The sequence below is a fragment of the Pristiophorus japonicus genome, chromosome 2, assembly GCF_044704955.1.
Source record: "Pristiophorus japonicus isolate sPriJap1 chromosome 2, sPriJap1.hap1, whole genome shotgun sequence".
In the NCBI taxonomy this organism is placed as follows: Eukaryota; Metazoa; Chordata; class Chondrichthyes; family Pristiophoridae; genus Pristiophorus; species Pristiophorus japonicus.
The window spans coordinates 293,117,935-293,140,876 of NC_091978.1; the positions used below are offsets into that span (position 1 = coordinate 293,117,935).

The window sequence follows — 22,942 nt, forward strand, 5'->3', positions numbered from 1 at the left end:
CATTGGATACAGGACCCCTCTCCAACAGCTCCCCCACCACCCACCTACTGCCCCAAGGCCTCCAGTGCTGCGTCAGAGAATCTTGAAGCCCGCCCTCTGCTCTGTTGCCCCATCACACACTCTTCCCCAGCCATTTCCAGCACATGCTGCAGCCAGAAGGCACCTCCCCTTTAAGAGATGCAGGCTGGCTTTAACTGGTGCTAACCTCAAACGAACTTGGGCCCCCTGCTGAGGCGTGCAACCACTCATCAGCACGTTCAGCGCTGAGCTGCACGCTACTGTTGTTTAAATTAGCAGGCAGCATGAAATTTGTTTTCTGCGTCCATTGGAAAGAACGGGTGCAGGTTAATCACAGATCGCGATCCCTGCGACCGTTTTTGTACCTTGTCCAATTTGTATGCCAGTGTCTTGCCTGAAAGACAGCACCTCCATCGATGCAGCATTCCCTCAGTATTACATTGAAGAGTTGTCACAAATTATGTGCCCAAGTCCGTAGTGATACCTGATCCGCCAACCTTCTGACTCAGAGGTGAGAATGCTACCATCTGAGCCAAGCTGACACTTGAATGCACATTTGTATAGTTTTGAAACCAGATAGATTTTTTTTTTTTAAACACAAATCTTTTGCTCATTACTGAGGGAAGCACATTCAAATGATATCACTTAATCAGTACTGTTATGTAATGATGTGTGTATCATCCCAGTACCTTAAATGTAATGCAAGTACTATGCCACACCACAGAGGGCGCTGCGGTGGGAAACCCTGGTAGTACCTGTAACAAGGACTATATAAGGCTGACCACCACACCTGGGAGGCACTCTGGAGCTGAACAATAAAGGACGAAGGTCACAGCAGTTAGACTTACACCAGACCGTGTGGAGTCAGTGATTTGTGTGCTACATACACCACATTGGCGACTAGGAAGCGGACGAACTCCACGCAACCATGGCTACTCTGGGCTCGCTAAAGGATTTTACCGTGGGCAATGATTGGGAGGCCTTTACGGAAAGGCTCGAGTACTACTTCACAGCAAATGACTTGACGGAGAACACATACGCAATGAGAGAGAAGGGTAAAGGCGATATTGCTCTCCAGTTGTGGAGATGAGGTTTACTGTCTCGTCAGGGATTTGCTGGCACCCGGAAGCGCCAGGGAAAAGTCATACGAGGAGCTGACTGAACTCATTCGTGACCAGTTGAAACCGAAGGAGAGCATCCTCACGGCCAGATACAAATTTTACCATCACTGCAGACCTGAGGGCCAGGATATCACCAAATATGCTGCGGACCTCAGGAGACTCGCGGCGCCATGTGATTTTGGGGCACACCTTGACGAGGCTTTGCGGGATGTTTTCGTTATGGGGATTGGCCACGAGGGCCTCCTTCACAAGCTGCTGGCCACGGAACCCACAGTCACTCTGACAAAGGCCATCGCCATCAGCCGGGCACATATGACCTCGACTTGCAGCACCAAGCAAATGATCCACACAGTCTCGAACCCGGCAGGCACTGTCCACAGGATAGCGCCCACCACGGACAAAACTGCAGAACGTGGCTCTGCCCGGGGCAGAGAGCACGGACCTCGGGATCCTGGAGCTCAGAGTCCGCCGAGGGGGGCCAATCAAGCAGCACCATGCTGGCGTTGTGGAGGAAGCCATGGGGCTCACCGGTGCAGGTTTGCGGAGTATACGTGCAATACCTGCCACGTTAAAGGCCACCTTCAGCGTATGTGTAAAAGAAATCGGACTCACTGTGTGGCTGAGGAGATGGGGGATGATCCACTGTTCAGCGAGGAGCAGGCAGAAGAAGATGAGGTGCTTGGACTGTATACGTGCACCGACGATTCGCCCCCAGTGATAAGGGATGTAAAAATCAACGGAGTCCCAGTGAGTATGGAAGTGGACACGGGCTCGGGTCCGTCGGTGATGAGTCGGAGAACTTTTGATAAACTGTGGATTAACCCAGCTGCACGACCCAAGCTGGTTCCGGTCACAGCGAAGCTGTACCTACACCAGGGAACTGATACCTGTTCTTGGCAGAGCGGAGGTGCAGGTATCCCACCGGGACGAGACGCACGCTTTACCTTTGTGGGTCGTTGCAGGCGATGGGCCGACACTCCTTGGCCGGAGGTGGATGGGGAAGGTCCGTGGGAGTTGGGAAGACTTCATTCCTCCATAGGCTGCTGCTCCCCGGGGTGCTGCCATGCCCCAGGTCCCCAGAGAGCAGCGCCGACCGAGCTGGAGCTGCAGCCTCAATCCACCCACAGGCAAGTCCCAGCCCCGGACCTCACACAGAGACCCTGCAGCCCCAGCCCCCACAGGCAAGTCCCAGGCCCGGACCTCACACAGAGACCCTGCAGCCCCAGCCCCCACAGGCAAGCCCCAGGCCCGGATCTCACACAGAGACCCTGCAGCCCCAGCCCCCACAGGCAAGCAGCCCTGCACAGAGGGGCCCAAGGTGGAGTGGGGGTTGAGCCGGTGGGGCGCTGCGGGAGGGGTGCTGAGGGATCCAGGGGCCGGCGGTTCGGAAGGGCCCCGCAGAGGAAGAGGCCATTGGGCGGGCCCCGCAGAGGAGCTGGTAACATCGGTCGGCGGCCATGGCAGCCGCAGGGGGGTTCGCTACGGGGGACGCGGCAAGTGCGGCCGCTGGAGAGGCCACGACGGTCGCAGGAGAGGCGGCAAGTCAGGTGGGAGCGGAGGCTGCGACGGCGGAGGGCATTCGGAGCGGCGGAGAAGAAGATGGCGGCGGCATCGTGTCGGAGCAGCAGAGCATCAAAGATGGCGGCGCCCAAGGAGAAGCCTCGTGGAATCATCCTGCATCAAAGATGGCGCCTTAAAGAGGAAATGCACCCGGGAGCCTTAAAAGGGGCCTTACAAAGAGGTGGTCCCCACAAAGGACTTCTGTTTGGCAAAGCGAGCCTAAAATGAGCTATGTTAATGTGAGATAGTGAATTTATAATAAGAATTACTTTTTTCTTTATGCTGAATGGCCACTGTATTTGTGTAAAATAATGGATGAAGTACAATTAATGATAACGGCTAACAAGGAAATCAAGGTTCCGCTACCAGTCAATAACCAGATAAAATGTACCATACTAACGCACTGTCTATGCCCACCTGCCTTCCGTTGGACAAGTGTGATGTTATGTAATGATGTGTGTATCGTTGTCCTGCGTCCAGGTGGGGGGGGGAAGGTGATGTTATGTAATGATGTATGTATCGTCCCAGTACCTTAAATGTATTGTAAGTACTATGCCACACCACAGAGGGCGCTGCGGTGGGAAACCCTGGTAGTACCTGTAACAAGGACTATATAAGGCTGACCACCACACCTGGGAGGCACTCTGGAGCTGAACAATAAAGGATGAAGGTCACAGCAGTTAGACTTACATCAGACTGTGTGGAGTCAGTGATTTGTGTGCTACCTACACCACAAGTACAGTCAAACCTCACTATTACAACTTGGAACCAGTGAAGTTGTCATTTTTAAAGTCCTTAATGTAATGGAATTGCTGTCTGAAGCTGGAAAGAAGATTTGTTATGCATTAATTTGTAATAATGCCGTTCCACTGTACAGACAATTGATAAGAAAACTTATCCCAGGAAAGCTTTTCAAAACTGTAACATTGCGAGGAATGCTCACTTGACTGGCCTACAGACCTCACCAAACCCAGATAGAACGTTCTAACCCTCCTTTTGCTGCCTGTTGGACAATATAAAATAGCATGACAGTATTTTGAAAGCTCCTGCTATTTCTTGGGAGTTTTTCATTCTATGTGCGATACCTAGTGATCAAAGGATGTTGCATTCTTTTCTGACATAATTACATCACGATTAGCAGAGAATTGTTTTTAACTTAGGCTGACTATCTCTCATTCTTTTCTCTCTATGGGGAAGGGGCAGGTCCTGCCTGCATCTCTACCATTGACTTGGCTGAGATCAGCTAACTTGATCAAACCCAGAACTTGCCTCGATCTATATTTCACTGTTAGTGTGGGGTGGCAGAAATCTGTGTGTAATTTGCCTGCACTTTTAAAGCAGCTGGCTATAGAGCGATATTGATGGAAGTTCTTGGATCAGGAAACCAAGGCAGGAGAAACCCATGGAACTTGCTACCGCATGGAGTGGTTGAGGCGAATAACATAGATGTATTTAAGGGGAAGCTAGATAAGTACATGAGTGAGAAAGGAATACAAGGATATGTTGATAGGGTAAGCTTATCTTATGAAGTTGGGTGGGAGGAGGCTGGTGTGGAGCATAAACACCACATGGACCAGTTGGGCTGAATAGTCTGTTTCTGTGCTGTACATTCTATGTAAAACAAAGTCAATCAGCAAAAACTAGAGGATGTTTTGTTACCCATATTTTTAACCAAATAATAGAGGAACATTTTACATGTTTCAATGTGTAGGTAAACCTTTAAAGTATTTCAAACATGTGTTTTATTATACCTTATGTTCTCAGAAACAGCAAGTGAAAAGTGAAAGCTCTGCCCACATTTCCTTTCCTAGAAAGGTCCTCCGAGCATTCAACCCCAATGTTTACAGAAATATTGAGTATGAAGTTTGGCAGAAATCAAAACAAGGTGAGTGTCTTATGTAATTCGCAACCTTTTGATTCTGAGTTGGCTATTTCACACATTGCTGCTGTTAAATATTTAAACTGTACTTTGCAGCACAGCAGAAAAGGGATTATTCTATTGCTGTTGGAATGCAGTACACTGTTGGGGATAAATGTAAGGTAAGCATTGGTGAAAAATGTTTTCTTTTTGATGTTGCTGTTTTAATTCTGAAATAGAAATTCTGGTGATGTATTTTTTAATGTGTGCAGTACTTGGTGTTTGGTCTCAGTCTTTTGAGAAGGGACAAGGAAGGGGATTAGGACTGGAGGGGCAGAGGACAGGTGTGGGAGACAAGGAATGAGGAGGCTGAAATCCAAAACTCAAAACCCCAAAATGCCCTTGGTTGCAGCAGGATGAGGATCGGGCAGCAGGCCTGAAAACATGCTCAGAAGGCCTGGAGATCATTCTGTCGGCTCAAACATGCTTGGAGGGGGACAAGGTTATGATACAGACATAAAAATATGCCAAAGTTCAGGCTGCAGTCCAGGGACTTGCTCAATAGGGAGAAAGGGGTAGGAACTTGTGGGGGATTGGGGTGGGGGTATTGCCAAGCCGAGGAATGGATGCAAAGCCCTCAGCACACTCTTAATGGGAAGGGCAGTGGAGCATCCCAGAGTAGGTTTGAATAATTGCATGTTGTGGCTGAAGTAGAAATTATGTTAATTAGAGTGCCTGTAACAAAAATAGTTCCTTCAAGTACACAGCAGTTGACTTGTCTGATTGATAGGCCTTTGGTTGATATTCCTGCAGATCCAACCTCATGGGCACTGAGGGAAGTGCATTAGATATTCTAATTGATACTTCATTTGGTTCTGTTTAAAAGCTGACAATGTTAAGATGCCCTAACACAGCACCTGTGTAACGGGTACTGTGTGGAATGTTGCAATTCATATTTAATTTTTAAGATAAAACTATTCGATCCCCTGTGGCGTTGTGCAAGGTAAGTCAAAAATACATTGATTTGCTTGCCTGTCTACCTTTATAGTGCTGACTTTCTCACGCTCTTCTTGCCTGTTTCTATCTCTTTCTCCTGTTCTGGTTCTCTCCCCATATCTCTCTTTGTTTCTATCCATCTTTTTTCTTTCCTCTTGAGTTAAACTTGCATGGTGTGGTGTGACGGGGAAAGGAGCTACCAGTAGCTGCAGGCAGCATGTGGGGAAAATGCAGTTCTTTGCGGCTCCCTTTCTGTCCTCTTCTCCCAATTACCCATGCTTCCCCTTTAACACCTCAATCCCATCACATTCCCTACCCCTTTATTTTCCTGTTACTTATTGTCTTTCATAACACCTCTTATGCCTATCATTACTACTAAAGATACAACGTCCCAAATCCAGAATTCCGAAAACTGGAATTGTCTGTAAACCGGACATTTTTTTCAAAAAGCGCATTGCAGATGGAATCGTCCGGAATCCGAATTATTGTCCGAAAACCGGACAGGGCCTCGGTCCCGAGGTTGCCGGATTCGGGACGTTGTACCTGTACCTTGTTCCTTTTAGAACTATCCTCTGGACTCTTATGCCCTGGCTTCCCAATTGCTCCACTGTCACTCATCTCATCCATATTCACTCTCTCGCAGTCACACTCACTCACCCCAGGGTGGGTCCTGAGAAGCCACTTCACTTTAGACCAGTTTCCCTCCTACTATACCTTGCTACATTTTCCCCAAAAGGGGTTTTGTTTGCTTTCAAAATTCAACATTCTTTAAAAAAAAATCAAATTAAATTGAAGAAAAGCTGCCTGTCTGAGGTGTTAGAAATTGAAACCTCTGTCTCCCAGGTATAAATCAACAGCATTGACTTTTTTGAGTCAACAAAACGCAGATAGAGATAACCAAATAGCTTCAAAGTTCAACTTGTGTTCCTCTTTGAAAATTGAAGTTATATTAAATGAAGAAATCTCTCTCTCTCTCTCTCCCTCCCTCCCCCTCTCCCTCTCAGCATATGCACTTAAAAAAAATAGAATGCAAAACAGAAACCAGAACAGGTGTGGAATCGGGCCACTCAAACACAACACACACACAGCCGCTTTTTTTTCCAAGAACACTCCATATGAATCTTACCCTCAGCAAAGCTTTTGAAATTTGTCTCTTGTTTTTCCAAATGATTTGAAGAAAATGTACTGGGTAGAAACTACTAGGAGGTAAAGAAAAACATTCCATCAGTACAGTTAATTAAATTGTAAACAGCATCCTTGGAAATTAGGTTAACTGCAAATACTCAAACTTCAAAATCTAAATTCAACTCACAGTATCACAGGTCTATGCAAAAATAACCAGCTCAAGTGTAGTTTTGGGGAACGACTGAGGCCTAAAAGCTTTAATGAAGGCATTTATAGACACAAAACAATTTGATAAATTGAATTATTATTGTGAAATATGTAATTTTAAAATTTTTCATTTTATTTAAACCCTCACTTTGAACATTATGAAAAATAACATGAAAAATAAATGTCAGAAAGCATTTTGAGTTATTTTATCTTAGCGAAATAATCTAACTACAAAAAATAGAAGCTATTATGTGTAACAAGTGACACCTTTAACATTGAAAAGGCCTCTTACAGTGCCATCTACAGGAGTACAGACATTGTAGATACTTGTACAGGTTCAACCTCACTTACATAGAAACATAGAAAATAGGTGTAGAAGTAGGCCATTCGGCCCTTCGAGCCTGCATCACCATTCAATATGATCATGCAACTTTAGTACCCCACTCCCTTATCCAGAACCATTCCCGGCTATCGGTGGCATACGTGCAGAACTCTGACGTGAGCAAATTGAAATCCTTCCTCGCTGTGGACTCCCGCAATCGCTGGCCTGACCCTTCAATCCACCACCGCCACCCCCCATGATCTCTCTGCCACACTTCCAGCCCCAAGCCAGCCAGCCCCGACATCCTCTTGCTCAGTACCTGTACCATCCAATTTAATGTGACAAGAGCGTCGGCGGCAGTCGGGAGCAGCGTCGGGAGTTCGTTGGAGAGGCCTATAAAAGGCACAGCAGGGAGTCCGGGGCCCAGCGTCGGCGGCAGTCGGGAGCAGCGTCGGGAGTTCGTTGGAGAGGCCTATAAAAGGCACAGCAGGGAGTCCGGGGCCCAGCGTCGGTGGCAGTCGGGAGTTCGTTGGTGAGGCCTATAAAAGGCACAGCAGGGAGTCCGGGGCCCAGCGTCGGTGGCAGTCGGGAGTTCGTTGGTGAGGCCTATAAAAGGCACAGCAGGGAGTCCGGGGCCCAGCGTCGGCGGCAGTCGGGAGCAGCGTCGGGAGTCCGTTGGAGAGGCCTATAAAAGGCACAGCAGGGAGTCCAGGGCCCAGCGTCGGTGGCAGTCGGGAGTTCGTTGGTGAGGCCTATAAAAGGCACAGCAGGGAGTCCGGGGCCCAGCGTCGGTGGCAGTCGGGAGCAGCGTCGGGAGTTCGTTGGAGAGGCCTATAAAAGGCACAGCAGTGAGTCCGGGGCCCAGCGTTGGCGAGAGGTGCGTCGGAGAGGTGAACTTGTGCAGCTACAGGGAGAAGGCAAAAAAGAAGTAGAAAGAAACAGAAAGGTGACGTCACAGCCAAGGGGGTAAGTGATTGGCTGGATTGGTGAGTAGTTTTTTTTTCTCTTCTATCACAGTGAGTAAACTTTAACATTGTTGCCAATTTAAGTGTATCTAAGGGTTAAGTCATGGCAGGAGAGCTCGGTCACGTGATATGCTCCTCCTGTACCATGTGGGAACTCAGGGATACTTCCGGTGTCCCTGACGACTACGTGTGCGGGAAGTGTGTCCGCCTCCAGCTCCTGACGGTCCGCGTTGCGGAATTGGAGCTGAGGGTGGATTCACTCTGGAGCATCCACAATGCTGAGAATGACGTGAGTAGCACATGTAGCGAGCTGGTCTTACCACAGGTGAAGGGTCCACAGCCAGCTAGGGAAACAGATACACCGTTTTGAGTACTGTTGAGGGGGATGACTCATCAGGGGAGGGCAGCAGCAGCCAAGTTCATGGCACCGTGGCTGGCTCTGCTGCACAGGAGGGCAGGAAAAAGAGTGGGAGAGCGATAGTCATAGGGGATTCGACTGTAAGGGGAATAGATAGGCGTTTCTGCGGCCGCAACCAAGACTCCAGGATGGTATGTTGCCTCCCTGGTGCAAGGGTCAAGGATGTCTCGGAGCGGGTGCAGGACATTCTGAAAAGGGAGGGTGAACAGCCAGTTGTCGTGGTGCACATTGGTACCAACGATATAGGTAAAAAAAGACATGAGGTCCTACAAGACAAATTTAAGGAGTAGGACCTCAAAAGTAGTAATCTCAGGATTGCTACCAGTGCCACGTGCTAGTCAGAGTAGGAATCGCAGGATAGCGCAGATGAATACGTGGCTTGAGCAGTGGTGCAGCAGGGAGGGATTCAAATTTCTGGGGCATTGGAACCGGTTCTGGGGGAGGTGGGACCAGTACAAACCGGACGGTCTGCACCTGGGCAGGACCGGAACCAATGTCCTAGGGGGAGTGTTTGCTAGTGCTGTTGGGGAGGAGTTAAACTAATATGGCAGGGGGATGGGAACCAATGCAGGGAGACAGAGGGAAACAAAAAGGAGGCAAAAGCAAAAGACAGAAAGGTGATGGGTTTCTCTGCCTTCCACTTTTACTCAAGGCAAAAAACAAAAAGGGCCACTGAATATAAAGGGGCTGCAGGAGGGGTCAAAACTAAAAATCATGGTTTAAAAACTAGTATTAAAACACTCTCCCTAAATGCACGCAGCATTCGAAATAAAGTAAATGAGTTGATGGCACAAATCATTGCAAATGGGTATGATTTGGTGGCCATTACAGAAACATGGTTGCAGGGTGGCCAAGACTGGGAATTAAACATACAGGGGTATCTGACAATTCGGAAAGATAGACAAGAAGGGAAATGAGGTGGGGTAGCTCTGTTAATAAAGGATGATATCAGGGCAGTTGTGAGAGACGATATTGGCTCTAATGAACAAAATGTTGAATCATTGTGGGTGGAGATTAGAGATAGTAAGGGGAAAAAGTCACTGGTGGGTGTAGTTTATAGGCCCCCAAATAATAACTTCACGGTGGGGTGGGCAATAATCAAGGGAATAATGGAGGCATGTAAAAAAGGAACGGCAGTAATCAGGGGGGATTTTAACCTACATATCGATTGGTCAAATCACATCGCACGGGGTAGCATGGAGGAGGAATTCATAGAATGCATACGGGATTGTTTCTTAGAACAGTATGTTACAGAACCTACAAGGGAGCAAGCTATCTTAGATCTGGTCCTGTGTAATGATGCAGGAATAATAAACGATCTCCTAGTAAAAGATCCTCTTGGAATGAGTGATCACAGTATGGTTGAATTTGTAATACAGATTGAGGGTGAGGAAGTAGTGTCTCAAACGAGCGTTCTATGCTTAAACAAAGTGGACTACAGTGGGATGAGGGCAGAGTTGGCTAAAGTAGACTGGAAACACAGACTAAACGGTGGCACAATTGAGGAACAGTGGAGGACTTTTAAGGATCTCTTTCATAGTGAGCAACAAAAATATATTCCAGTGAAAAAGAAGGTAAGAGAAGGGATAACCAGCCGTGGATAACCAAGGAAATAAAGGAGAGTATCAAATTAAAAACCAATGCGTATAAGGTGGCCAAGGTTAGTGGGAAACTAGAAGATTGGGAAAATTTAAACGACCGCAAAGAATGACTAAGAAAGCAATAAAGAAAGGAAAGATAGATTACGAAGGTAAATTTGCGCAAAACATAAAAACGGATAGTAAAAGCTTTTACAGATATATAAAACGGAAAAGAGTGACTAAAGTAAATGTTGGTCCCTTAGAAGATGAGAAGGGAGATTTAATAATGGGAAATATGGAAATGGCTGAGACCTTAAACAATTATTTTGCTTCGGTCCTCACAGTGGAAGACACAAAAACCATGCCAAAAATTGCTGGTCACAGGAATGTGGGAAGGGAGGACCTTGAGACAATCACTATCACTAGTGGGGTAGTGCTGGACAGGCTAATGGGACTCAAGGTAGACAAGTCCCCTGGTCCTGATGAAATGCATCCCAGGGTATTAAAAGAGATGGCGGAAGTTATAGCAGATGCATTCGTTATAATCTACCAAAAGTCTCTGGACTCTGGGGAGGTACCAGCGGATTGGAAAACAGCTAATGTTTAAAAAAGGGGGCAGACAAAAGGCAGGTAACTATAGGCCGGTTAGTTTAACATCTGTAGTGGGGAAAATGCTTGAAACTATTATTAAGGAAGAAATAGCGGGACATCTAGATAGGAATAGTGCAATCAAGCAGACGCAGCATGGATTCATGAAGGGGAAATCATGTTTAACTAATTTACTGGAATTCTTTGAGGATATAACGAGCATGGTGGATAGAGGTGTACCGATGGATGTGGTGTATTTAGATTTTCAAAAGGCATTCGATAAGGTGCCACACAAAAGGTTACTTACGCGGAGTCAGAGGAAATGTATTAGCATGGATAGAGAATTGGCTGGCGAACAGAAAGCAGAGAGTCGGGATAAATGGGTCCTTTTCGAGTTGGAAATCGGTGGTTAGTGGTGTGCCACAGGAATCTGTGCTGGGACCACAACTGTTTACAATATACATAGATGACCAGGAAGAGGGGACAGAGTGTAGTGTAACAAAATTTGCAGATGACACAAAGATTAGTGGGAAAGCGGTTGTGTAGAGGACACAGAAAGGCTGTAAAGAGATTTAGATAGGTTAAGTGAATGGGCTAAGGTTTGGCAGATGGAATACAATGTCGGAAAGTGTGAGGTCATCCACCTTCGGGAAAAAAACAGTAAAAGGGAATATTATTTGAATGGGGAGAAATTACAACATGCTGAGATGCAGAGGGACCTGGGGGTCCTTGTGCATGAATCCCAAAAAGTTAATTTGCAAGTGCAGCAGGTAATCAGGAAGGCGAATGGAATGTTGGCCTTCATTGCGAGAGGGATGGAGTACAAAAGCAGGGAGGTCCTTCTGCAACTGTATAGGGTATTGGTGAGGCCGCACCTGGAGTACTGCGTGCAGTTTTGGTCACCTTACTTAAGGGTAGATATACTAGCTTTGGAGGGGGTACAGAGACGATTCACGAGGCTGATTCCGGAGATGAGGTGGTTACCTTATGATGATAGATTGAGTAGACTGGGTCTTTACTCGTTGGAGTTCAGAAGGATGAGGGGTGATCTTATAGAAACATTTAAAATCATGAAAGGGATAGACAAGATATCTTGTTTCCACTGGTCGGGGAGACTAGAACTAGGGGGCACAGCCTCAAAATACGGGGGAACCAATTTAAAACCGAGTTGAGAAGGAATTTCTTCTCCCAGAGGGTTGTGCATCTGTGGAATTCTCTGCCCAAGGAAGCAGTTGAGGCTAGCTCATTGAATGTATTCAAATCACAGATAGATAGATTTTTAACCAATAAGGAAATTAAGGGTTATGGGGAGGGGTGGGTAAATGGAGCTGAGTCCACGGCCAGACCAGCCATGATCTTGTTGAATGGCGGAGCAGGCTCGAGGGGCTAGATGGCCTACTCCTGTTCCTAATTCTTATGTTCTTATGTTCACCCCTCGTCCGAAAAAATCCCTAATCCAGAACAGGCCAGGTCCCGAGGGTTCTGGATAAAGGAGGTTCAACCTGTAGTGACTTTTCTATGAAATGTACGCCACGGACCATATTTTATATAATAGATACAACAATCAACATTGGGGAAAAAAAACATGAAAATCTAATCAGGTTTTATGATATTTTAAAAGAATATTCTAATGAAGTATACATTTATAAATTAAGATATTGAATGATTTGTTTAAAAAGAACCTAGATAGAGTTCCTGAAAAAAATGTAACTCAGGAACACTTGTATTTGTCTTGCATTGGTCTGGCATCTAACTGTATGTTGCTATTTGTGGTGAACATTACAATGCAGACTAGCTCCAAATTAACATCGATATGTATAAGAGAGTATTTTCTCTGCCATGTTCCCTCTTTTTTTTCTCCCCCTCCCCTTTTGCTATGAATGCATTGCTTGTTGGGCTGACAAATTTCATTGATTGAAATGTAACTTCCATTCTTCCATAAAACTTTTTAAATTGCTTTCAAACAGAAATGTTCTAATATTATTTATTGATTTGTCCTATCTCTGTCATGTCAGATTTATATTGTGGATTTTTTTTAGATTTACATATCTTAATTTGTACACAATTGCAGCATAAAAGAAGCTAACATAAGAGGAGGATTTGTTCACGATGGAGATCTGTCATTTACATTCTAGGAAACCATATTTGTTTCTTTAAAAAAAAAGTTCAATTTTCGTGCAGTTTAAAAAATTTTAAAAAATCTCTAATACGAATGGCCAACAAGAATGGGTATTTTATCAGATACTGCTCTTAATTACTATTGTGGTGAATTGTAGTCTTGAAAGCCGAGTTGTTTTCACATAATGAGAGACAAGAGAGGCATTTAGGTCAGGACACTGCCAAGGCTAAAAAGTGTAAAGGCAGCAGGCAAGAACAAAGAAACCGAAAAGTTCAAGTCTAAAGAGGAGAGAAGGACTCTCATTAGATCACTGCAAATTTGTAGAATGATCAGTTAATTACTGGGAAAACGATGATCGGTTAATTACTGAGAAATAATAGTATATGATTTTCTCTTCTACTGCGATTTCCTTCCTTCTACCCCCTCCTCTCCTGACTCAAGAACATAAAGCATAGAATAAAAAAATGGCCATCAACCCCTATTGCTTCTACAAGCCATGTGTACTGATCTATTCTATTTTGGACTCTAACCCACTCATTTAATCTCCTGAAGAAATGCTCTATAAATGCTCCCAAAATCAAACTATACTCCAGAATATTCATCTGTACTCATCTCTTCACTAGGGCCTGCTGCCCTCTATAGACAACATTACCCTCTGGTCCCTGCTGCAGAGGATCAACATACCCTATGAAGTACTTCATCATCTCAGTCCATGTCTATCCTCTCATGCCTGTATCCTCATCCCATTCCCATGGTTTATAGCACTGACGTCCCTGGATGAGTTATCGCTTTGTAACACACTCTGGTTTGCTTATTATTGTGGATGTGTGCATAACATAAATAATGAACATTCTGAGGAAATTTATTTAAATTCTTTCATAACCTCTTCCTTAGGTATGCCTGGATAATGGTAAGTGCTACAATGCACACATTCAGGCAGTCAGTCCTGACAATGGGCCAGTCGTTGTCTACGTAGAAGAACTAGGAGAAAAGTAAGTTTGACTAATATAATTTTAACTATACTTGCATTATGCCTACTTTTTCAGCGTTTTTTAAAGAAGATTAGATGACTGCTTTACATTTTATCCCGATTCAGCGTATCAGCATTCTTGCATCTTGATGCGAGCACGTCGATGCGTATGACTTTCATGACATCAGTGCATAGACCGTCGTCAAAGCGCAGAGCAGCAGATGTCACAGTGCCAACATAATGGAACAGTGCATATGCAGGAACAGTAAATTTCCAGTTTCCAACTGATATGCATGAAGCTTAAACCAGTACACTATGGAAACTTGGAGAATGGTGAACAGAAGTCCCTCTCCTGAGAACTAAATTTAGACTCTTGATAAAAAATGTAAAGCACCTTAAAATCATCTTGGGATTGAGGGGGTGGGGGAAGGAGGGTGAGGACCATGTAAAGAAGTAAATACTTTTAGTGGAAATGAATTATCTAGTTTCCATGATGGTTCAGTTAGTAACTGCATTTCCCAATAAGAATCTAAATCATACTATTATAATCGCGGCAAATCCTGACCGTGCCATCACTTTTGAATACTGGAACAATCGGGCTGGCCCACTTGCTGAATTCCACTGGGGAGATGATGCCCTCGCGTTGCAACTTGTCCAGCTCGATTTCCACACTCTCCCTCATCATGTGAGGTACCGCTCGCGCCTTGTGGTGAATGGGTCGTGCCTCTGGGACCAAGTGGATCCGCACCTTCACCTCGGAAATGTTTCCAATGCCTGGCTCAAAAGGGAAGGAAATTTGTTAAGAACCTGGGTACATGAGGCCTCATCGACATGTGATTGCGCTCGGATGTCATCCCAGTTCCAGCGGATTTTGCCCAGCCAGCTCCTTCCAAGCAATGTGGGGCCATCGCCCAGGACAATCCAGAGTGGCAGTTCATGCACCGTGCCCTTGTAGGTGACCTTGACCATGGCGCTGTCCAGGACAGCGATAAGCTCTTTGGTATACGTTCTCAGTTTCGTGTGGATGGGGCTCAGGGCTGGTCTGAATGCCTTGTTGCACCACAGTCTCTCAAACATCTTTTTACTCATGATGGATTGGCTAGCACCAGTGTTCAGTTCCATGGCTACAGGTAAGCCATTCAATTTTACGTTTAGCATTATATGTGGACATTCCGTCGAAAATGTGTGCACCCCGTGTACTTCAGCATCTGCCTCCTCTCTCAGGCTCGAAATTGCTTTGATTCACCGTGGACCGATCTTCCTCTGCCACGTGGTGGTTAGCAGGTTTTGCAGAGCTTGCAGCTCGTTTGCAAGCTCATTGGAGGTGCCCCATTGTTCCACAGCTCTTGCAAACATACCCTTTGAAGCGGTATGAATAGACTGAATGGAAGCCTCCACAACGCCAGCAAGGTGTGAATTGCCTTGCATTCATCCTTTGTTGGTGACTCAGAGTCATCTGGGTCACCTGAGGCCTTGCTGGCAGTTGCAGACTCGTGGGTTCTGCCCTGTACATTTCTGCTCGCAAACACAGTTTCAGTTAATTTATGAACATTGCTAGCACTTGTGTACTGAGAGATTTGTTTGGTGTTATCGCTAGTGGACATAAACGCCTGTGCTATCGCAATGGCCTTACTGACGGGCGGTGTCTCTACAGTCAAAAGTTTTCGTAGGATGGTCTCATCGCCAATGCCCAGTACAAAAAAGTCTCTAAGCATTTGCTCCAGGTAGCCATCAAACTCACATTGTCCTGCAAGTCGCCTTAGCTCGGTGATGTAGCTCGCCACTTCCTGACCTTCAGATCGCTGGCACGTGTAGAACCGATACCTTGTCATCAGCACGCTCTCCCTTGGGTTAAGATGCTCCCGAACCAGTGTACACAGCTCCTCATACGATTTATCTGAGGGTTTCACCGGAGCCAGAAGATTCTTCATGAGGCTGTAGGTCGGTGCCCCGCAGACTGTGAGCAGGACCGCTCTCCTTTTTGCAGCGCTTCCTTCTCCGTCCAGCTCGTTGGCTACCAAGTACTGGTCTAGCCGTTCGACATAGGCTTCCCAGTCCTCGCCCTCCGAGAACTTCTCCAGGATGCCCACGGTTTGCTGCATCTTTGCGTTGGATTCGTATTCTCGTCGCCAGTTATTGTGTTCCTAACACAGATGAGGCTGCAAACAGGGAGGTTAAAGTAACAGTGACCTCAGTCTTTAATAAGACACTCCAGAGTGAAGAACAGGCTTTAGGGGCCGGCTTATATACAGTGCTCCCAAGGGATGCTGGGATCTCTTGGGACTTCAGGGGATGAGCTCCCTGGTGGCAGAACATGGGAGTGCATGCTTTGCAGATACACAACAAACCCTATAAATGAATAGTCTTCTGATGCTCACTGGCTAGTCTCACATATGAAATATGACCACCTGGAGAAATACTGGAGGGTGACCTGCACATGGAATCATACTCCAGCATGACCCAAGGCTTGCAAAAGAGTAGGAGAGGAAGATATTTTTCCACTTAACCTTCTCCCATGAATGCAGTTCTCACTTAAATGTTTTGGTGCACATTTTTCTCGAGTGGGACATTACGTGGCATGTCCTGTTAGTACATGCACGTTTAGGTTTAGGTTTTCAACATCTTTGCCTACAAAGTTGCTGGAAGTGCAAGCTGATAAATGTGCAGTGAGGTCAAAAGGGCATCTGGGACCTTGGTGAACAATGGGACAAACATCCTTAACGAATGAGGTTTAATGATTGAGAAATAAATAAAGGAACAACTAAGAAGGAGGGTGTATTAGAATGAGTTAATTCAATGTTAAATTAGGTACAGAAAGTGAAATAATGAGGGAAAGAAAGAGTTGATTAAGAGTGAGGAAAAAAGGAAGCAGAAAGGAAAAATAAGGAAAAGTAAGTTTTAAAAAAATTTTAAAAATTTGACAATTTAAAAATCTTCAACATAAATTCACAATGTGAAGAAATGAGACACCACATCATTAATTGTTTGTTTTCTGGGCAAGGGAGGTTAATTGGCAGTCATTAACAGTTATCACATTAAAAGGGTACTTGTGCTGTTAATTACTGGATTTAACTTTCTGTGGCAAGTTTAATGGGCAATTAATGCTCAAATGCAGCAACTTGATGAAAATCACGGGGAAGTCAAGGACAAGATGCCGTTTTCGTGAAGCTAATGGCGGTGCGGCGCAAATCAGTTTCAGCGTATGGTGATTCACAATTCACTGGGAATCTCTTCCTTGTTACAATTTGCTGGCTGATTTGTGCATTAATCATAGCATGCTTTGTTCCAACAAGTTTATTTTTTCAGCAAATTCTGAGCCAATTTCACAGTTTACTCATGTAATAACCTGTAGCAGGAGCATTTTGACCTGTTAACTTTGTTTTGTTGAGTGCTGTTAAACAACAGATCCAAAGCTAGATGGACATTTATGCATTTTAAAAATATAAATATATATTTTGTGCTCATTGGTTGTAGTTTGAGGCATATGTCCTATTAACAGTAAACCTATCTGTAGCGAGCTGATATTGGGGCTTTTGAACAAGAAACTGCAAAATTTTTCTTGCATTTCACTCTAATAGGTTATTGATCATTCAAGTGACTATTATGTTAATTTAGCACCTCCTAACAGCATATGCGGTAGTTCTCTACGGTATGACAGAATATGTTGTCATGCTACAAATTGCAATTTGAAGTAACTCTCCCTTGAGGGAATAAATTAACTGGCCAACTGATTTGTGTAGGACCGAAGAATATGTCGCTTGGAGAATATGCTTTTAGTGCATTCAAAGAATGTACCGAGCAGTGTAATTGTACTGAAGCTTACCGAGACTGATATGGGAAGACGTTTGCCTATATTTTTTCTGAGCTTGAATGTCAGGTGGTGTTTCCAGTGAGACTGGTAAGGTTTGTCAAGCTGTTATATCCCTGAGGAGGTTGAATGTGCAACATGCAGCTCTTGCTCATAGCAATTAAGAAAATGCTGCTTTTGCTCAGAACTGGCCTGTGGTATTACTAAACTCTACCTGCAGCAGTGCGATCGTATTTGACACTAGTGTTTTTAATTTCAAATTTCTTTTGTTTTCTTGCATCCTCTCCTGAAAGTGCTGGTAAGCCTTGGGTACCATGCTTAAGTATCTTTAGATCAGGTAATGAGAAAGTTGGTCCAAATCATTACATGATTACTGCTCTGCACATCTTTTACATTCAGCGTAATTCATAAAACTTTACAACACATTTGACCCATCATAAATGTGGTGGCTCTTCATTAGAGTACCTCAAAACTAATGCCCCAGATTCTCCCCATAGCCCTGTGTCATCGTCTGCTTTAAATATTTATCTAATTTTTCCTGAAAAAGTAGTGGTTTCTGTGGCAAGAATTGTTCCAAGAATCCTCTGCATAAAGAATTTTCTCCTAACCTCTTAGTGACAATTTTACATTGTTGAGCCCTCGTCACCCAGAGGGAATAGCCTTTCCCTGTTCATTCTATCAAAACTGCTCAGAATTTTTAAAACTTCTTGCATCTCCTCTCAGCCTTCTCAGCTGCAGTGGAAATTGTTTCTGTTCTTCATGATATAGTTTTTGATCCCTGGCATCATTCTGGTATATCTACATTGTACAATATGGCTTTAATTACCTTTCTCTAATAGGCGTTCAAAGCTCCACACAATACTCTAACTGTGACTTAATCAACATTTTGGATAAATTCATCATTACTTCTTTACTCTTGTAGCCTATCCTCCTAAACATAGGTTCTCCATCAAAAAGTGACTGAAAATGCCAAAAAGTACTAAAGGGATAATATTGAAAATACAAATGGTACAACAATCAGCAAGAGGAAGTAAAACAAAAATATTTACCAGGAATACCATAAGGAGCTGAGTGTGCCTTTGTAAATATATTATTTCTCTTCAGATACAGTGCCCTTCTTCAGAACCTTAGGCCACTTACTCGGGTCTCTCAAGGGGGAAGCTGGAACAGAGTTCAAGGGAAAAGAGCTAAGAAGCCAGTGAACGTCAATTCTGGTAAGGATTTTAAAAACAAAAGTAATTTTCTGATTTTGATGCTAGAAGAGATGTATGATTCAGAATGTATGGCAGTAACAAAACATTTCTACTAACAGATTTATTAGCTGGCGAAGTATATGTAGGCAATGGGGATAGTTTTATATTGCGATATTCAAATGTAGATGCTAATGGATGATGAGATGTAATTTCTGATATCACCTATTAATAACAAGTGTGCCAAGAAAACATTTTATTGGTAGTTGATTGTAATGCACTGTGCTATCATACAGTCAGAACCAAAATAGTTTTTAAAGAATTACGCATTTCTGTTGCCAGAAGCTGACTTCAGGCGAGGGAAAAATTCAAGCAGTTTTGTAAATAAGCCAATCCGATCACAGCCAAGCCTACCACCACGTCTGCAGCAAGCAATGGGAGCCAGGCAAGAGGGCTCCACACAGCAGGTCCCAGGTCAACAACCCAAAAAGTCATCTACTGAGTATGTAAGCCGAGACGAGGACTTTCCACAACTCTCAAAGTGAGTATTGGAGGAGCTCTTGTTTCCTTGGCTGCACAAATGTAATTATAATTCAGAAGAAAATATGGAGGGGTGGGAAGATGTGAACACCTAGATCTTAGAATTTATTTTTCTCTTCTGATACGATAGAACAGTTTCAGGTAATCTTGGTTTGATAGTTTTGCAAATCGTCTGGTGTCTTAATCCCTGCTCCTTTCTAGAGGAGCAGTTATGAATCTCCCCAGCATTGCTCCAGCCGGTAGAATCATAGAATCATTGTATTCAATTTTCCCCAATGCCGTCTTTTGGCGTATTGCCAGAGTTACAGCAGTTTTTTTTGGCCCCAACTACTCCAAAAAAAATCTAGCAAGTTTCCCCATTCTATTTTTTTAATTTGGCGCCACGCAGCCTGTCCTGTACCTTCAAGGGGTGGAGCCTAATGTCTGCACCAATAAAACGATGCCCCCCACCCTCCCCTTCTGCGCATGCGCAAAAAACAAAGGCCTTTTTTATGTGATTGCTATGGGCGCGCATGCCCAGTACACCTCCCGGTCTGCATTCGTCCATTTTTAAAGAGCCAGTTGTGTGTGAGGACTTTAATTCACATTGGAAAAATCGGAGCTGCAATACAAGGTGCAACGCGGCTTAAGGACCAAGAATTTCTTACAGGATGAAATGGAGGCACAAGTTACTGTAATTGAGGCCAGATGGCACGAGCTGGACACCAGCAGAGGTCACAAAAGTTTCACCAAAAGAAATGAAGAAACGCTGGAACCGACTTGCAGAAGATTACTGAGCAATGGTGACCACTACGAGGTCTGGAGGCCTGTGGAAAAAGAAGTGGCAGGACCTTGGGCAAGTAGTTCGTGTAAGTAATGTTTTCATTTATTCACTGGAATTGCAATTGTAAATGTGACTGGCTGTATATATCCCACCCAGCAGAAAGACACCTTCCCTAAAAAGGTATGTTTTCATCTTTGCAGAGAAAGGTGGCACACAACAAAAGGAAAAGAACTCGAGCAGGAGGAGGCCCGGCAAATCTATACGCACTGACACCCTTGGAAAACAGGGTCGCTGCTTTGATGTGTCCTGACTGGGGAAAAGCAACCACCACTGCACAAGCTGGGCCCACACTCTGGAGAGGACAAATCCTGCAAATTCCATAGTCTGGTTTTGCTAAATGTAAAGTACTGTGCAGGCTAGCCATGCTTTGGTTCATGGGGATGTTTCTGTCAGCTACGCTTCGATTGATGCAATATGCTATCATTCATCGTGGTCCTTCAAATGAGCCTGCTGCCTGCGCTGTGTGAGCCTACTCATGCCACCCACCCTGCCCCCTCTTCTGCTGCTAACTATTTGTCTGTTCTGTTATATTTTGCAGAACTTGAGGCCAACTCTGACGATGCAGAAGATGATTCTGGCGCGGATGAGCCTGAAGAGGAGAACATCTTCCAATCCCACCTTCCAGACCAAGAGCATGGGAGTGAGGGGGAAGTGATTGATGAAGCCCCCACTGTTATACTCACTTTGGAGGAGGTGCACATGCCACCCATTGAGGTGCCAGCCCCTTACCTGAGAGGTACGAGTGCTGCTGGGACATTCCATGGTTTCCCACAGTCCGAGGCTGGGGATTCCAGTGGGGTGCAGCGAGGCACACCAAGGGCCCCACCATCTGAGGCTGCGGGTCCCAGTGGAATGCAGCGAGCCACACCCAGGATGAGGAGGGGAAGGAGAGCTCAACAGCGCTCTCCTGAGGTGCATGATCTAACAGATGTGGTTCAGATGATGGCAATGAGTGTGGAGAGCATTGACCTTACGCGATTACTCCTGGACACCCTCACTGGGGTGAATGATGAGGTATCTGGACTGTTGGGAGAAGTAACAACACGCTCGCGAGAAATGGGAACATTGTCTGGGAATATGAGGGAGGGAATGTCTCAGGCAGCGGATACAATGTCGGTGCACATGAGGGAGGGAATGTTGCAGGTAGTTGACGCACTGTTTCTCAACATGTTGGAGGACATGTGACAGGTAACTGTGACACTGTCGGAGAACATGAGGGAGCGAATGCTGCAGGTAGTTGACACACAAGGCACATGAGGGAGGCAATGTCAGAGTTAGCTGCTGCAATAAAGGAACACGCCCAGACTCCGCGCCCATTGACGGAATCAACTACCACTCCCACTCCAATCCCCAGACCAGCCTCTGAAGATGCCTAAGCCGGGCGTTCCACATTACCGGCTGCCCACGCTCCCCCCCCCCCCCCCCCCCCGGCCATCAAGAAGTGCATATTACCCGAGATGTTCGAAAGAATAAGCTTGGTACCAACCCGAAAAATGCTGCGCCACCGTCTGCGGGCGGTCTTAGAATAAGGAGAGATGGATGCAATCTTTCTTTGCTGCTGTTGTTGTTGTTATTGTTGTTACTATTGTAGCAATTCTCAAATTAAAAGTTTTTTGTAAGTTATGTGTTGGGGTAAAAAGAAGACTTCTCTTCCTCCAAGGTGGACTCCCTGATATAAGGAATCAACACCTGCTCTCTCTCTCGTATAGCAACCATGGAATCACTCAGACTAAACCTTGGTTCAATCGATTTTTATTCAAGCATGCTCTGGAAAGTTCCGATGAACACTTCCCCGATCAGAGGTTTTACAATTACAGTTATACATTTTTCGAGGTGTGCGACCCTCCTACAAAACCACCGATTGGCCTACTGCTCAGACTGGCTCTGAGTGGTTCTCCCCCACATGTCCATCTCCCATCATATGTCACCCTTCTGGAATGTGTTATTAAGTGGTGCCAACTTTGCCTCAGTTCCTCATGACATGTGAATTGACCTTGCTTCCCAGGGTTTGCTATCTTTCTAGACTGTTGACTCTCCACTGCCCTTGGTGGATGTGTTATTCAGTACTGAGTGTATCTTCTATCAGTCTGTGCTAAGGGTCAACGCATTGTTGGCTACTTATGATTCCTCAGAACCTCCTATTACTGATAAGCCCTACAATTCAGTTCGGGTATCGGTTTTCCTCCTCTTACATTATGTAAATTTAAAAGTTTGTAAGTGATTTTAGAGTTTGTAAGTGATAAAGTTTGTAAGTGATCTTAACTGAAAACTTTGACACGAATATTTTTATCTTTTAAGTTAAGAACAAACAAATGTTTGTTAAACTTTTGAATAAAATATATTTTAAATTATAACGGAATCATTCCCATTATTTGTTCCATTAACATAACACAACATTACGGAACAAGTCCAAACAGTAAACATGGTCCATTTGGAATAGTTGCCGCTGAGCCTTCAGGCTGCAAAGCATTCACGAATGAGCTGCTGGCGCAAGGCTCGAGCAATTGTTAAAGGGGCATGACAGCCCACCCTCCTCCACTCTGGGTTCCTCGTCCTCCACTTCATCTGTAACTTCCTCCTCATCATTAGCCACTCTCACCTCAAGTGGGTCTTTTGCTACCAGCTGCTACTGCCTCATAATGGCTAAGTGAACTGACTGACAATCTCAGGGGAGTATTGCAAGTAGCCTCCGGAATGGTCCAGGCGTTGGAAAAGCTGTTTTAAAATGCCAATG

At 45.0% G+C, this 22,942-nt stretch overlaps 1 protein-coding gene across 3 annotated transcripts in view; it reads left to right on the forward strand.

Moving 5' to 3' along the window:
- otud4 (OTU deubiquitinase 4) overlaps window positions 1-22,942 on the forward strand; it is a 192,532-nt gene that overhangs the window by 120,852 nt on the left and 48,738 nt on the right. For all 3 annotated transcript variants that reach the window (XM_070871593.1, XM_070871596.1, XM_070871597.1), the window contains 5 exons: window positions 4,464-4,584; window positions 4,675-4,739; window positions 13,772-13,869; window positions 18,760-18,869; window positions 19,188-19,386. In XM_070871593.1, the coding sequence (XP_070727694.1) occupies window positions 4,464-4,584; window positions 4,675-4,739; window positions 13,772-13,869; window positions 18,760-18,869; window positions 19,188-19,386 (593 nt within the window). The remainder of the gene's footprint in view (window positions 1-4,463; window positions 4,585-4,674; window positions 4,740-13,771; window positions 13,870-18,759; window positions 18,870-19,187; window positions 19,387-22,942) is intronic.